We start from the raw sequence: 15,499 nt of genomic DNA, 5'->3' as shown, positions 1-15,499 counted from the left end.
ATAGCCAGCGGCCACACCAGCCAGTCTTTTCAAACCATCTCCGTGGAATTTCCTGCTCACAAAGCAAGCAGCCGGTCTGGGACGGTGTGCAGGGCAGACAGGAAGGGAGGGAAGAGGGGGCTGCGCGAGGGACAGACACACACTGAGAGGGAGCCAGTGTACCCTGAACCCAGGCTCCAGGTACAGCAGAATGGAACACACAGTGAGAGGTTCATTTGGGGTCTGGCCAACAAGTGTGGACAGAAAATGACATGTTAAATATTTAAAATGACCCTTGTGTATAATATGGAAAAATAAGTTTAAAATATTTAGCAGATAGATAGATAGATAGATAGATAGATAGATATTATGGTAAATGTCATTTTAGAAATACTAAAAGAAACAAAAGGAAAATTTGAAATGACTAACAAGTCTCACAGACATTGAAAAAGACTTCTAGTCCAAACGTTTGTCATTGAATTCCTTTGATATTTAGCACTATTGAGAGTAAGTATTAATGAAAGGTTTTCAGTTTACTATGCAGTTCTCATATATTTTGCAGTGTCTGTAGCGCACATTAATAGCAGGGCACACGATGTTCTGTGTGAATTACACAAGAGTTCCTGTGATTAAAGCTCCGCGCCATCCTGTCTGACGGTGAATCGCTCCCCTTGCTGAGTGTTTGTCTGAATCCTCACCACATCTAACGCTGAGATCTGGCCTCTGCAGCGTCTCTGTCCATCTCCAAACAATCCCGAGATGTTTCAGAGCGGCTGTGTTTGTTCAAACAGGCCAGCCGGCGTGTTGAGGAGGAGCTGCCTTCAAAAGAGAAAGCGCCCTGCACCCTCCACCCTGCACCCTGCACCCTCCACCCTGCTCGCCTTACCCTGCACCCTGCTCCTTATTCTCTCCTTGTAATAAAAGCCAATTCAAACGATTGCAAACATCATTAATGGGCACCACAGAAAAAACTAATTTGAAACAATAAAAATAGTACTTGAATTTCAGCAGAGATTGTGTGAAGCTTGACTTTTTCTACAATGGTTTTGTCATCACAATGAAATCCATCAGTCGGCACTGTGTTCGTTCTGTTCTGTGAGACTGGCCATGAGTTGCTTTGCACAAAACACATCTAACTTAAAAGGGAAGTACTGAGCATGCTCAGAACCCTGAATTTCAAATCAGAACTCGGGTACCGACTCATTTTTTCACCAGACAAGCGAAAGGCAGTATCTGGGGCCAGCCCCTCGATTCCTGGCAGGATGCTGGCTCACGATCATCTCTGCAGGGCTGGATGGTGGGGCTCTTGATGTCTGGGGCTGATAAACTCTCAGGCCTGCATCATCAACACTGCTGGTCTCTGTCACTCACAAGGGCAGCAGGCTGGGGGTCTGTGCTGGACGCTATAGATCCCTTACTGCACCATTTTACACAGAGCAGACTCTAGGAAACCCAGCTTAGTATAAAAGCCAGCATGTGCTTGACAGCGCCCCCTGCTGTGACAATGCAGGGTAGCACAGCACATGGCAACTCTAATGAACGATTTCAGCCTCCCCCCTCTCCCACAGTTCTCACAGTGATGCGTAGGCTTTCTCCAACATTTTGTCCCATCTGTTGTGCCTGTCCCCTGTGTGGGCTGAGCTCCGGCAGGCAGCCCCGTTTTGGGGAGAGGGGTGAAGGCTGGCTGCTGGTCTCAGGCAGTGGGCGCACGCAGTGTGTCGGGCGCCACGTCTCCAGATGGCAAACCATCTGCTGCGCGCTTTACTGACTGTACAATTAAAAGAGTGAACAAACCCAGGCTTTAAAAACCTCCCTCGCTTCACAATGACTCATTCCCCCTTGCAGGTTAGTTCAGTTTTCTAGATTTCTTGAATTTGACAGCAACACTTAGTTGGAACCCCCTTTTTTAAGAGAGCACAGTAAATAAACAGGAAGGACTGCAAACTTTAGAGACTTTGAACCCTGATGGAATTTCATGCACTTCAGAGGACAGAGAGGCTATTTAGGAGTAAAAAATGATGGTCTGACCTAAGATGATAATTAGCTTCAGTTAAGTATCAAAGTGCCAGATGAGAATCTCCTGATGTTTTTAAATTGCTACGTTTTGACTGCTTACAGCTCAGACATTTTTTATAAAGAATTGAATTCCTGGAGAGAAAAAAAAGATTGAAAAATGAAGAGGACACCGAGTCGAAATGCTGTGCTTGAGGTTTGCTGTCAGATATCGCACGATGAGATCAGGCCCTCTCTGGCTCGGTGGGGGCTGGTAATCCTGACAGCACAGCGAGGAATTTCACACCAGTGGAGGAAGCAAACAGCCTGGCTGCCAGACAGACAGACAGACAGACAGACAGACAGACTACTCCTGTGTGCACAAGTCAGAGGCACTGAACGCTGCTCAAATAAAGGACTGAGGTTTTAGGGGGGAGAGAGAGAGAGAGAGAGAAAGAGAAAGAAAACGAAAGAAAGAAAGAACTGGGTTGTTTATTGCTTTTGAAGTTAAATAATTCTCCCTGACAAACCCTACTTTTGAAGTACAGAGGCAGTGTCCCTATAATGTTTTAACATGTACAGCTATGGCCATAAGGTTTTGCATCACCTAGAATTTTAGGACTGAAATATATTTAACATCATGTCACCAAAGAAGCTACAAAATTATATTGCAAGTGTCTACGGGAAGCCATAATAGTAGTACAGTATCTCATGTTAGATTTCAAAATGTCACGTCAGTTTTTCGTTGAGTATATGAAAAACTACAAGCGGCGTGTAATTCAATATGTTAACATAGCATTAATGAGCAGGTTCCATTCGACTTTATGAAGCAAAATCTCTTCATCCCATAGGGGGATGCAAAACCTTTGGCCAGAGCTGTACGTCTGGGGGACAAAAAAATAAGTGTTAAATACATATTGTGGTGAATGAAGTTTAGAACAGCAAATCTACACCATATGGGGCTCGATGCAAAGACCTCAAACCCTAAAAACAAGCAGCCTGTCTGTGCGTTTCTGAATGTCAGATTAGTCTGTAATTATGGAACACATGGAGGCTAATATTACAAGTCTATGAAGATACAGAACACGGAGCAGTTTTACTGTCGATTCATTTTTGATAAATTTGTCCTACTTTGCATCCATTTAACCCCTTCAGGTACACGAGGAATTGAGCAGCTGTGCAAACAGTTCATTGCAGAAATAGGAAAGCTAGCACTGTTTGATTTGTGGGACGCACAAGTCCCTTGTGTCTTTAAACAATATCGTCTGAAATCTTTTAAAAGACAGCACTGATCAGCATGGGAAATGCTGTACCCAGAACCACGCAGAACAGCAAGCTGGGAAATGGTGTCGTAACCCCAGCTCTGCAGGTCCCTCATCTGGAGTCAGCCGCTCCCACTGTGCAAGTTACCCTGATACCGAGACACTGCATCACATTTACAAAGCGTTTCCTCTTTAATTAACTCCTATCTTTTTTTTAAACACTAATGTTACAAAATGAGAAATAAACACCTTGAGAGAGATGAAGAGAACGTAGAACTCAAGTGAATATCTTACTTGTTTTTTGTAAACTTGCCAGTTGATTAAAGACCGGAGTAAACGCTTTGAAGAGGGCCCAGCGTGTCAGCCTCATCACTCGGTCTTACTGTCTGTATTTAAAACGATTCAAGAAAGAAAAGAACTAACCCCAGGCACCTTTTAGTAGTTTTCTAAGAATTTAATTTCACAGAAACAGACACAGCAATTATTTTTCAAGCACAAACTGCATTCTCCTCTTCAACCAGAGAGAGAAACCAAATCAAAACTATGAATACACCAGCTTCTCTGTACAATTCTGTGTTGTTTGTTTGGCTTAGTATTCACTTTGCTGTTCCAGACGGGAGTGTGCGAGAGTGTCTGTTGAAGGAGTGAGTGAATGTTGGTACAGGGGCGCCATCTGGGGAGACACGGGACACACAAACCCGAATCTCTGTGAGGAGACGAGCGCTGCCTATCTACAGCAGACACGTGGGATTCTCTACACTGAACCGAGTCTCTGTGAGGAGACGAGCGCTCCCTATCTACAGCAGACATGTGGGATTCCCTACACTGAACCGAGTCTCTGTGAGGAGACGAGCGCTGCATATCTACAGCAGACATGTGGGATTCTCTACACTGAACCGAGTCTCTGTGAGGAGTCGAGCACTCCCTATCTACAGCAGACACATGGGCTTCTCTATACCGGTTCTGGTGGGCAGAGCACTCGAGAACAAAGCTACCAGAACAGCACAGCCCTCTGGAACTGAGCCCTCAGTAATCGAAGAAGAGTTTTAATAATCTTAGCCCTCGTGTGTCCAGCAGGTCACTGCTGTTTTCAAGAGCTTGCATTTCCAAGCTCTGCAGATAGATCAGGTTTTACTTCATTTGATTTCTTTAGTTAAAAGCATTTAACAGCGCTGCAGCTGCAGTTTCATTTTTATAAAACGGTACGGATTTAATTAACACACCAGGCAACTAGAAACAAAGAGAACCATTCAGTACCCTTTCAGAAAAAGAAAAAAATAATAAAGAAAATATTAAAAATTGTTTATTATGGGAATACTGGAGACAGCTATACAGCTCTGCAGTGATCAATGATCTCTTACCTATAGACCTGTATACAGCTCTGCAGTGTTGAGGGGAGTTCTCTTTCCTATAGACCTGTATACAGCTCTGCAGTGGTAAATGATCTCTTACCTATAGACCTGTATACAGCTCTGCAGTGTTGAGAGGGGAGTTCTCTTACCTATAGACCTGTATACAGCTCTGCAGTGTTGAGAGGGGAGTTCTCTTACCTATAGACCTGTATACAGCTCTGCAGTGTTGAGAGGGGAGTTCTCTTACCTATAGACCTGTATACAGCTCTGCAGTGTTGAGAGGGGAGTTCTCTTACCTATAGACCTGTATACAGCTCTGCAGTGTTGAGGGGAGTTCTCTTTCTTTACATAATAATACAAATTAAAACAGAGACAGCTATAGACGTTTCATCCACTGATCACAGAACCATACTACTTGTAATTATTCTGTACAGGACAGGGAGGACACAGCCCCGGCCCCCTGTCCCACAGCCTCCTATCAGCTTCACTCTCCACACTGAAACTGAAGCAACCTTTCTGAAAACTGGCCAAACAAAACAACACAGGAGAGCAAAACACCCGAATCTGCCCCAAGAACAACAACACTAGCAAGAAAGAAGCTCTGTGGCAGAGACAATAGTTTGTAAATAAGCCCTGAAAAAAAGCAATCGGACACACTTCAAATTTCAATAAAGCGATTTCTCTCTCTCAGTACCCCCCCCCCCCCTCCCCTCTCTCTTTTATAAGAGTTTGCTGAACTTATTCACAATGGAAGATACACAGAATATCAAAAACAAGCTTTATTTTCTCTAACTAACGCCCCTCCTGCTACACGTACCCCTCCCCCGGTCACAGTATCAGGGATATCTGGGGGTGAACATGCCCAGGACCGCGCCCCCATCCTGAGTACCAATGCAACTCCAGCTCAAGGTGTATTCGGAGTACCCTCTGTAGAGCAGTGAAGCTGGAGCTGCTGCAGCTCCCTGCAGAGTATCACCGAGCTACAGTGATATCCTACCACACCCAGACAGGCTTGTGTGAATCAAGTTAAAAGAAACAATACATATAATTTAGATTGGGCTCATTCCAACAACATGGGGGATGGGTTCCCTAATAAAGTGACCAGCCCAGCAATGTGTCCGTCCGTCCTTCCTTCCACCTCAATTGTCCCACCTGCTCTTCTTGCGCTTCGGGGCATCTGGGATGGCGAAACTGTCTTCCTTGCCGGTGTCGCCCCTCTCGTTCTCCCTCTCCCTCTCGCTCTCACCCCACCTCTCCCCTCCCCTCTCACTCCCCCTTTCATTCCCCCTCTCTCCGCCCCTCTCTCCTCCCCTCTCGCTCCCCCTTTCGTTCCCCCTCTCTCCCCACCTTTCGTTCCCCCGCTCTCCCCACCTTTCGTTCCCCCGCTCCCCTCCCCTGTCACCCCCCCTCTCTCCTCCCCTGTCGCTGCTCCCTCTCTCCCCCCGGCCCTCCCTGTCTCTCCGGCTGCTCTCCCCGTTGCGACTCTCTCCGTGGCGGCTGCCGTACCCCGCTCCCTGTCGGCTGGAATCTGCGTGTCGTTCCCTGTCTCCATGGCGATCCCTGTCTGAGTGGCGGTCCCTGTCTCCGTGGCGCCCCCTGCTGTCTCCGTGGCGCTCCTTACTGGCCTCTCGCGGGGCAGGGGGAGGGGGTTCCGGGACGGGGTAGCTCTCGGGGAGGGAGCGGAGGGTCCCGGCGCTGGAGAAGCCTGCCATCCTGCCCCCCGGTGCCAGGGAGCCTGGAGCTCCCCCAGAGGGCGTTGCCTGCAGCCTCTCCTGGCCGAGCCCCGCCTGGGGCGCCCCCGTGGGCACGGAGCTCAGGCTGCCCGCGCTGGTCCAGCCCTCGGAGCTGCTGTTGGCAGGAGTCAGCTTCGGAGGGAAACCTGAGGCCGCCACAAACTGGTTCTTGAACTGAGACTGTCGACAGAAACAAGAAAACAAAATCAGAACCAGAACAGGCCCGGCTCCAGGACAGCGGCGGAGGTCCGATTCGGACTTCATTCAATCTGCTGTTCTGTGGGCTGCAATGCAGAATTACAGTGTGCTGATACAAAATGTGTTTAAAAATCACCCACAACTATAAAACACTCAATACTTTTCTAAACTTAAAATCAAATGAACTTTTAGCGACAACACTTCGACCAGACACTGCAAAAGACCGCTAGTCATTTCATTTATTACGTTTCTGTCGCATTTCTAAAAGTATTATTTTAAATCAATAAAATGTGGCACTTTGTGTTGAACAGCGCCTCCTAGTGTCTAGCGGGGTTCTTAGTGTTTTTTGAAAGCAGTTCCCAAATGGGGAAACACACAGAACAAGGAAAGAAACTGCACTGCTGTGAAAGGGAGACGTCGTCTCGGACTGGAAAGAAACTTTTAAAAACACAGTCTTTCAATCTAGTCTGGAGGTCACATCTTAGCGGCAGAAACTCATCAGAAGAGTTATTTACATGCAGCCTGCTGAACTCAATCTCCAGCGTTGCACTGTGGGGTTTACAATTGAATGCAGCCTTTTTTAATAACACGTGTAATACTGGGTTCTTAGAGAGCTCTATATAATTGTGCACAGTTGGGCCAAAGCTAATCAGAATGTAAAGTTGTGCTCTATTTATCAATCCAGAGAAACACAGGTATCATGTCTGTTTCTTGGTGTTGGGAGGCTGCCTCTAATCAAGTGGAGAGTGGGCTTCATTCTCGTGCACACTTTGCTGTGTCTGGGGGTCTGTCATACAGAGTGCAAGAGAACGTACACTCCCAACTTGATTAGAGGCAGCCTCCCAAAACATTACAAGGCATGAACTGTAAATAAAAAGCATACGAAAGCCTGACTTTAATGCACTTCATCTGATGAAGCTGCTGTGGTTTGAACGGGTTGAATGCTTTGTCATTGAGTGCAGATCTAGTCTCAGTGGTATTCTCAGTGTAGCTGCAGCTGATAGGTTCCAGTGGGGACGGCACTAGGAGTGCGGTGTGCTCTTCACCTGGAAAGCAGCCTTCATCGCGGACATGCGGTCCCCCATGGCTCCGGAGGTAGGCCTGTATGCTTCATAGTTGCTCATCACAGCACTGCCACTGCACTCCTGTGGAGAAACAACTCGGTAACGCACGCTCAGAGGAAACGCACATCACGTTCCAGTGAATTCTGCAGCTCCAGCAGTCTCTGACATCTTGTTAGACCTAGCATCATTATCACTGCCTCCTTTAGTATGAACCAAAGCTTTAAAATGTAATTATTCTGTACAGCAATGGGATCACTGCTCTCCCTTTTAACTGGAGCATGAACCAACGCTTTATAAATGGTGTGACTTGAGTGAATGTATCTCCAGGGTGTGTGTCAGTGAGTGAATGCATCTCCAGGGTGTTTCTGTGTCAGTGAGTGAATGCATCTCCAGGGTGTTTCTGTGTGAAGGCTGCAGTGTTTGTGAAGGGCTCTTACCGAGGTGTCTGCTCCCAGGCCAGGCCTCTCCCTGTACCCCAGCCCCCCGCCTCCGATGTTCAGCTTCTTCCCTTTCCCTCCTTTGAATCGGGACTTCCGGAACCAGGGGTTCTGCAGAGAGACAGGACAGCGTTAACCCCAGAGGGGGCTCCAGGCTTCAGCACAGAGTTTATTATGAACCTTCAGGACTGCTGGCGGGTGTGCGGACAGCTAGGCTTAGAGGGCCAGATCGCTGGTATCTTAGATCTTTTTCTCTATATTTATCTTATTTGAATTAATCCAGTGCCTCAGAAAAAGCCTGGTTTCCAACAAACCTGCACAGCACCCATGTTTTACCAGGATACACCAGTGAAGCAGACTCCAGGGTGTCTGACTGACCAGGGTGAGGGTCAATTCCAAATCCTTTTTAAAATCAATTCCAATTCCTTTGAATGCATTGGAATTTATATTTTAGAGACATCATTGTTGGGACTGTTCAACCGCTTTCCTTTTTAAGCCAATTGAATTCACTAACAGCGACTTCAATGTCAGTAATTTGTTGCCACCGTGAGAAGCTCATTTTAACAGACTTGATTTGCAACGTTGATCAATGACGTGTTGGAATGAATTAAAAGGGAATTAAAATTGGAACTGAAAAACGGGAATTGACCCAACCCTGATAAGAGTCTAGGAATAATGAATCCCCGTCCCCTCCCTACCTGCATGGCCAGGTCCATCAGCTCCTTGCTCACGCTCTGGTTGGCTCCCTCTAGGTTGCGGACCAGGTCTCCTGCGAAGGTGGTGTCCTTGTGCGTCAGCAGGGTGTGCGCCACGCCCTTCACCCCCGCTCGCCCAGTACGCCCGATTCGATGGGTGTGCGTGTCGATGTCACGGGCCACGTCGTAATTCACCACGGTCTTGATAGAGGGGATGTCCAGACCACGGGCTGAGAGACAGGCACAGAACACACAGCATCACACACACTGCCAGCAAGGACCAGCCCAGCCTGAGGCAGCAGAACACACAGCATCACACACACACTGCCAGCAAGGACCAGCCCAGCCTGAGGCAGCAGAACACACAGCATCACACACACACTGCCAGCAAGGACCAGCCCAGCCTGAGGCAGCAGAACACACAGCATCACACACACACTGCCAGCAAGGACCAGCCCAGCCTGAGGCAGCAGAACACACAGCATCACACACACACTGCCAGCAAGGACCAGCCCAGCCTGAGGCAGCAGAACACACAGCATCACACACACACTGCCAGCAAGGACCAGCCCAGCCTGAGGCAGCAGAACACACAGCATCACACACACACTGCCAGCAAGGACCAGCCCAGCCTGAGGCAGCAGAACACACAGCATCACACACACACTGCCAGCAAGGACCAGCCCAGCCTGAGGCTGCAGAACACACAGCATCACACACACACTGCCAGCAAGGACCAGCCCAGCCTGAGGCTGCATCACACACACACTGCCAGCAAGGACCAGCCCAGCCTGAGGCTGCATCACACACAGCATCACACACACACTGCCAGCAAGGACCAGCCCAGCATGAGGAAGCTTAGCAAGCTTAACAGATACAAAAGAATTATATTCAAAAGAAACATCATTTTCTTAAATCATGTCATTGAAAAAAATGGATACAAGGAAGGAGACATATATATCTATAAATAAAACTCATTATTAACCTAATGAAGAGAAATAACCTTAAATATGGGATTTATATTGGGTTCAGTCTGTCTATTTTCACAGATACCCAGACACAGAATAGAGAGTCTGTCTGTTTACTCCAGGTCTCTTCACACTCTGATAAGGGTCTATTCTTGTTAGTGGATGGGGCATTCATATAGTCAGTTCATAAGTCTGCCCCCATTGAGGGAGAGGAACTGCATGCAGGTAAGAATGATCTGTGTGTGTAAATAAGAAAGTAGTTTGATTTACTTAAAGAACCGACCACAATGGAAATGGTAAAACGTTGTTTATAAAACTGAATAATATCACTTTAGAACAGATGGTAGGAAGATCTCTTTACACAGAGTTACAAATGCATGGACTCCGAATAAGACTCCTATTGCATAGCAGTTTCACCCATTCCATGTTTTACTACAAGCTTGGTAGCCCCAGTGTGTTGGTAACAAACTCAGGTGCGTCTTATTAAACTCACAGTAAAACCAGGGATGGATCAAACTGCTTTGCAATGGGAGTCCATAGTCCCAAACTTTTCTTCTGTTCAGTAATGACATACAGATGCACAGGCAGAGAGAAACAGAGAGAGAGAGAGAGAGACAGACAGACAGACAGACAGACAGACGGAACCCAGTGGTCTCTCACCTGCCACGTCGGTGGCTACCAGCACAGGCAGGCTCTTGTTCTTGAAGTCCGAGATGACCTTGTTCCTCTCGCTCTGGTCCAGGTCACCGTGCAGCATCCCGATGGTCCAGCCCTCCTGGTTCAGGTTGGTGGCCAGCTCTTCACAGTTCGCCTTCTTGGTGACGAAGATGAGCACCGAGCCGGCGGAGGTGAACTCCACCAAGCGCCGGGTCAGCCAGCCCCACTTCTCCAGCCCGCTGGGCATGACCTCCACCAGCTGGGTGATGTCCTCGTTGGCCTGCAGGGGGCAGAGCAACACGCTGCTGAGATCCACTCTGCCAGGGCTTCACTGGGGGATGATCAGCTCGTATCTCACGCACCACCATCACTAGAGTTCTTACAATACACAGTGATCAGGGATGGGAAGAAGGATCCTATTGCATTGCAGACTCACCTATACTACTGCAATGGGAGTCTTATTTCCTCCCTAATGTCTCCCTGCACCACCAGCCTCCCCTCTTCCCTGCCCCCCCGGCCGGACCTCCCCTCCTCCCTGCACCTCTCCCCCCCCCCGTCGTACCTTCCCAATGTCTCCCTGCACCCCCCCTGTCGTACCTCCCCAATGTCTCCCTGCACCACGCGGACAGGGTCCGCCAGGATGTCTCGGGCCAGCCTCTCAATCTTCTTGCGGAAGGTGGCGCTGAACAGAAGGGCTGAGGGAAGCACAGAGGCAGTAAATCAGTAAACAGAGTCCAATCGACATGCAGGCTCTCAGCGCCACACAGCGTGAGCAAAGCCTGCGTCTCTGCTGTTTGCTGCAGATTCACATTCACAGCAAAGCAGTTATGTATCTAGTGCTTCGATTCCACAGCACTGTGACCCCCTGCACTGGCAGTGAGGAGTGAGAGCCAGACCATCGTGGTGTCACAGTGGGGAGGCAAGAAGACTCCAATTGCATAGCAGGTTTACCCATTCCAGGTTTTACTACACGCTCGATTAGCCACAGCGTACAGGTAACAAGCTCAGATGTGTCTCATTAAGACGCACAGTAAAACCAGGATTGGATCACAGTGCCATGCAATGGGAGTCTTATTCCCATCCCTGTGCAATGCTGTTGAAACAAAGTGAGGGCAATTTAAACCCTGCTAGCAATCTCTGCTGGAGAAAATCTCCAAACTGCCTGTGCAAGTCTGCTGTGATTTAACAGCGGATACATAGATAAGATTCTGCTCTCCAGAAAGAGAGGAATCATTCTTTACAAGAGGGGACGACCCCAAACTGAGTATCTGTGTTTGTTCACAAGCTGTTTGAGTGTTACCGAGATTAGCAATGCACTGAAGCACTGAGCATCACAGTGCAAGAGAACCCATCCCTGCACAATCAAATAATTGGCATTATTGAAACTGGTCACAGCTGTTTATGTAGCCTGTTCTCAAGTTTCAAAACCATTTCAAACCTCAGAGAAAGAAAACAGACAGCAAATCTTTATCAGTGCTTCAAGAAAGCCCAGGTTCTGCAACGTAACTCACTCTGTCTGTCCGGTCGAACGTGACTGGCAACCGATCGGACCTGGTATTCTGCAAAACAAAAGAATGACATCCATGCTGATCTTCACAGGCCAGGGGAGCCACGGGGTTCCCTGGCACCAGAAGAACCCCCTTCCCAAATAAGCAGCACAATGTAACAGGCTTCAGAAGGTAGATCAGATCTGTTGAAATATTTATAATGCCTGACGTTTACTCCGCTCAACACTGAAGACCTGTACAGGGCTCTAGAACAGAGAACTTAAAACTCGTCTCGCCTGAACTGTATAGAAATGGGGCAGCAGTGTGGAGTAGTGGTTAGGGCTCTGGACTCTTGACCGGAGGGTCGTGGGTTCAATCCCAGCTGGGGGACACTGCTGCTGTACCCTTGAGCAAGGTACTTTACCTAGATTGCTCCAGTAAAAACCCAACTGTATAAATGGGTAATTGTATGTAAAAATAATGTGATATCTTGTAACAGTTGTAAGTCGCCCTGGATAAGGACGTCTGATAAGAAATAAATAATAATAATAATAATAATAATAATAATAAAATGGATTGCTTTTATATATCTTTTAAATCCACAAAGATGCACAACGTAGGGAACTACCAATGCAAAAGGAAATCTAGCTAACAAACTGAAGCGTTTACCGGTTTAACATTGACTCTCTAATACTGACAATGTTGGTCGGATTAGACAAGGTTTACTGTCCAATAACAAACATGCTCGAGGTGTTACGAGAGGAGACGGGACGGCTCTGAAGGGGCAACACAAATATCGAGAGCGAGGGCCGAAGTCTCGCTGCTCACAGAGTTACCCGCAGAGAACCACTGTGTTTATCCCACATGCAGTTAATTAACCATTTACTTAGGATGAAAGCTTGAATGCAGTCATTTATTTTAGTTTGACTGTTGCCGTTGCTGTGGGGAGCTCTGAATTCACAGCTTGGAGAAGCTGCTATTGTGACGTCGCAGAGCTACAAGCGGGACACTTGAAATACATGAATGATAAACCCGCTTTGGCGCCCCCAGCAGGTATAAAAGCGAACGCTGGGTATCGATGACAGGCTGCTCACCGAAGCCCATATCAAACATGCGGTCAGCCTCGTCGAACACCAGGTAGGTGACCCTCTGCAGAGACGTGGCCTTCTTCTTCACGTGGTCAATGAGGCGCCCCTGCGGAAGAGAGCCACGCAGTGAGACACACACACACACACAGCTGGTACCCCAATACAAAGAACTGGGGTTAAAAGTACTGCACTGGTCATTACAAAATAGACACACAGAATCAACCAATGAGGCACCTAGCTTTAAACAGAAACCAGGTAACGTTAGATCAGTTACCTAATTCTGTGGGAGACTGCTCCGGTACGGAGATGGTCAGGAGAGGATTCAGGTAGCTTGTCTCACTCGGACTGATGAGGGCCTGTCTTATAGATCCTACCTAACAGCATGTGCGTGAAGCTGAACCCGTGAACTCTGCTTCCACTATGTTTACAAAGGTACTGGGTGCAGCAGGGCTAGTGTGAGTTCCAAGCGCTGGTGGCATCCCCCGACTGGCCTGCAGCAGGTTTGCTGTCCGGGAGGAAAGAGCAGGGATACTCACCGGGGTGCAGACCACGATCTCGGCCCCCTCCTGGAGAGCCTTGGCCTGCTCCCACATGCTGCCGCCTCCGTACACGGCCACGGAGCGCAGGTTATAGGCCTTCCCGAAGCGCTTGCACTCCGCGTGGATCTGGGGAGGGGGAGAGACAGACAAATGTGAAGTGTGGCACACCGACATACAACAGCCTTCAGTATACCACCTGCTGTAGAGAAGTGCCTACAGTATTATAATTTATTTCTTAGCAGACACCCTTATCCAGGACGACTTGTTACAAGATATCACATTATTTTTACATACAATTACCCATTTATACAGTTGGGTTTTTACTGGAGCAATCTAGGTAAAGTACCTTGCTCAAGGGTACAGCAGCATTGTCCCCCCCACCTGGGATTGAACCCACGACCCTCTGGTCAAGAGTCCAGAGCCCTAACCACTACTCCACGCTGCAGCCCTAGTGATAGTGAAGTTACTGCAGTGAATGGAAGTTCCACGAGAACTCGAGAATAACGCCCCCCAGCACCGGCTGCCCTCACCTGCTGGCACAGCTCTCTGGTGGGGCACACGATGACGCCGATGGGCCCGTCTCCCGGCTGCAGCTCCTTCTGGTCCATGATGTGCACCAGCATGGGCCAGATGAAGGCAGCAGTCTTCCCGCTGCCAGTCTTGGCAATGCCGATCATGTCCCTGCCGTTCAGTGCGATGGGAACACCCTGCACACGGGACAAGGAGACACAGGAAGCCGTCAGCGCCCGCGATTTCCAAAAAGAAGTTTCCTCCGACGGGATTGCAGTGCCAGGCAGCTCGATGCTTTACCAAGAGTCACAGTTACTGCTTCAGCCGGGCTTGATGCACACAGCTTCAGAATACAGGGGCTTCCACGGAAAACCTCCCCGGTGATACTGCAGTGCGCACGGGCTCCCGGTCAGTTTGCATGGAACTTGTTTTAATAAATGCTACATTTTTTTAAAAAATCCCCTGAAGAACCTCCAATTTAAAACACCCAGGTTGTACACCAGAGGGTGCTGTTTCAAATCATGTGGCACTGCATCACATTTTAAACTGAAACTGAAAATCACTCTTCAATCAGAAAAAAGAAAAAAAAGATATATATATATTGATGGGGAGAAAAAAAAAATGGCAACAAGTTACATAAAAACCTAAACTGTAACAATCAGCAACATCAGATTTAGTTTTACTTTGGCTGGAAAACAGAACTGATATTATCCTGGTCATGATTTAGACGCTTATTTTCTGTTTGGTTATAATGTAATAAATCAGTCGCTGTTTGTGCTTACCTGGCACTGGATGGGGGTGGGCTTGGTGTACTCCGACTTGCGGATTTGGTGCATGAGCTGCTCGTCGAAGCCGAAGTGTGCAAAGCTGGTGCAGGGCTTAGGAGGGGCTGCACCGGAAACCTGCGAGCACAAAACACAACACACGCCTCAGAGCTGCCCTCCCACACCACACAACACACGCCTCAGAGCTGCCCTCCCTCACCACACAACACACGCCTCAGAGCTGCCCTCCCACACCACACAACACACGCCTCAGAGCTGCCCTCCCACACAACACAACACACGCCTCAGAGCTCCCCTCCCTCACCACACAACACACGCCTCAGAGCTGCCCTCCCACACAACACAACACACGCCTCAGAGCTGCCCTCCCACACAACACAACACACGCCTCAGAGCTGCCCTCCCACACAACACAACACACGCCTCAGAGCTGCCCTCCCACAAAACACAACACACGCCTCAGAGCTGCCCTCCCACAAAACACAACACACGCCTCAGAGCTGCCCTCCCTCACCACACAACACACGCCTCAGAGCTGCCCTCCCACACCACACAACACACGCCTCAGAGCTGCCCTCCCACACAACACAACACACGCCTCAGAGCTCCCCTCCCTCACCACACAACACACGCCTCAGAGCTGCCCTCCCACACAACACAACACACGCCTCAGAGCTGCCCTCCCACACAACACAACACACGCCTCAGAGCTGCCCTCCCACACAACACAACACACGCCTCAGAGCTGCCCTC

The 15,499-nt window shown here is 48.7% G+C and overlaps 1 protein-coding gene across 1 annotated transcript in view; it reads right to left on the bottom strand.

Moving 5' to 3' along the window:
• Nucleotides 1-56: 56 nt before the first annotated feature.
• LOC117416420 (ATP-dependent RNA helicase DDX42) overlaps nt 57-15,499 on the bottom strand; it is a 24,218-nt gene continuing 8,775 nt past the window's right edge. Inside the window, exons 8-19 of the mRNA XM_034027468.3 lie at nt 14,744-14,863; nt 13,982-14,158; nt 13,449-13,577; nt 12,919-13,018; nt 11,849-11,896; nt 10,935-11,032; nt 10,341-10,617; nt 8,716-8,942; nt 8,018-8,128; nt 7,563-7,661; nt 5,957-6,498; nt 57-120 (exon numbers count right to left, since the gene is read on the bottom strand). Of these exons, the coding sequence (XP_033883359.2) occupies nt 57-120; nt 5,957-6,498; nt 7,563-7,661; nt 8,018-8,128; nt 8,716-8,942; nt 10,341-10,617; nt 10,935-11,032; nt 11,849-11,896; nt 12,919-13,018; nt 13,449-13,577; nt 13,982-14,158; nt 14,744-14,863 (1,992 nt within the window). The remainder of the gene's footprint in view (nt 121-5,956; nt 6,499-7,562; nt 7,662-8,017; nt 8,129-8,715; nt 8,943-10,340; nt 10,618-10,934; nt 11,033-11,848; nt 11,897-12,918; nt 13,019-13,448; nt 13,578-13,981; nt 14,159-14,743; nt 14,864-15,499) is intronic.

Source organism: Acipenser ruthenus, chromosome 33, assembly GCF_902713425.1.
Source record: "Acipenser ruthenus chromosome 33, fAciRut3.2 maternal haplotype, whole genome shotgun sequence".
NCBI classification, from domain to species: domain Eukaryota; kingdom Metazoa; phylum Chordata; class Actinopteri; order Acipenseriformes; family Acipenseridae; genus Acipenser; species Acipenser ruthenus.
Note: the sequence above shows the minus strand (reverse complement) of the source record. Positions and strands in the feature narration are given on the sequence as shown.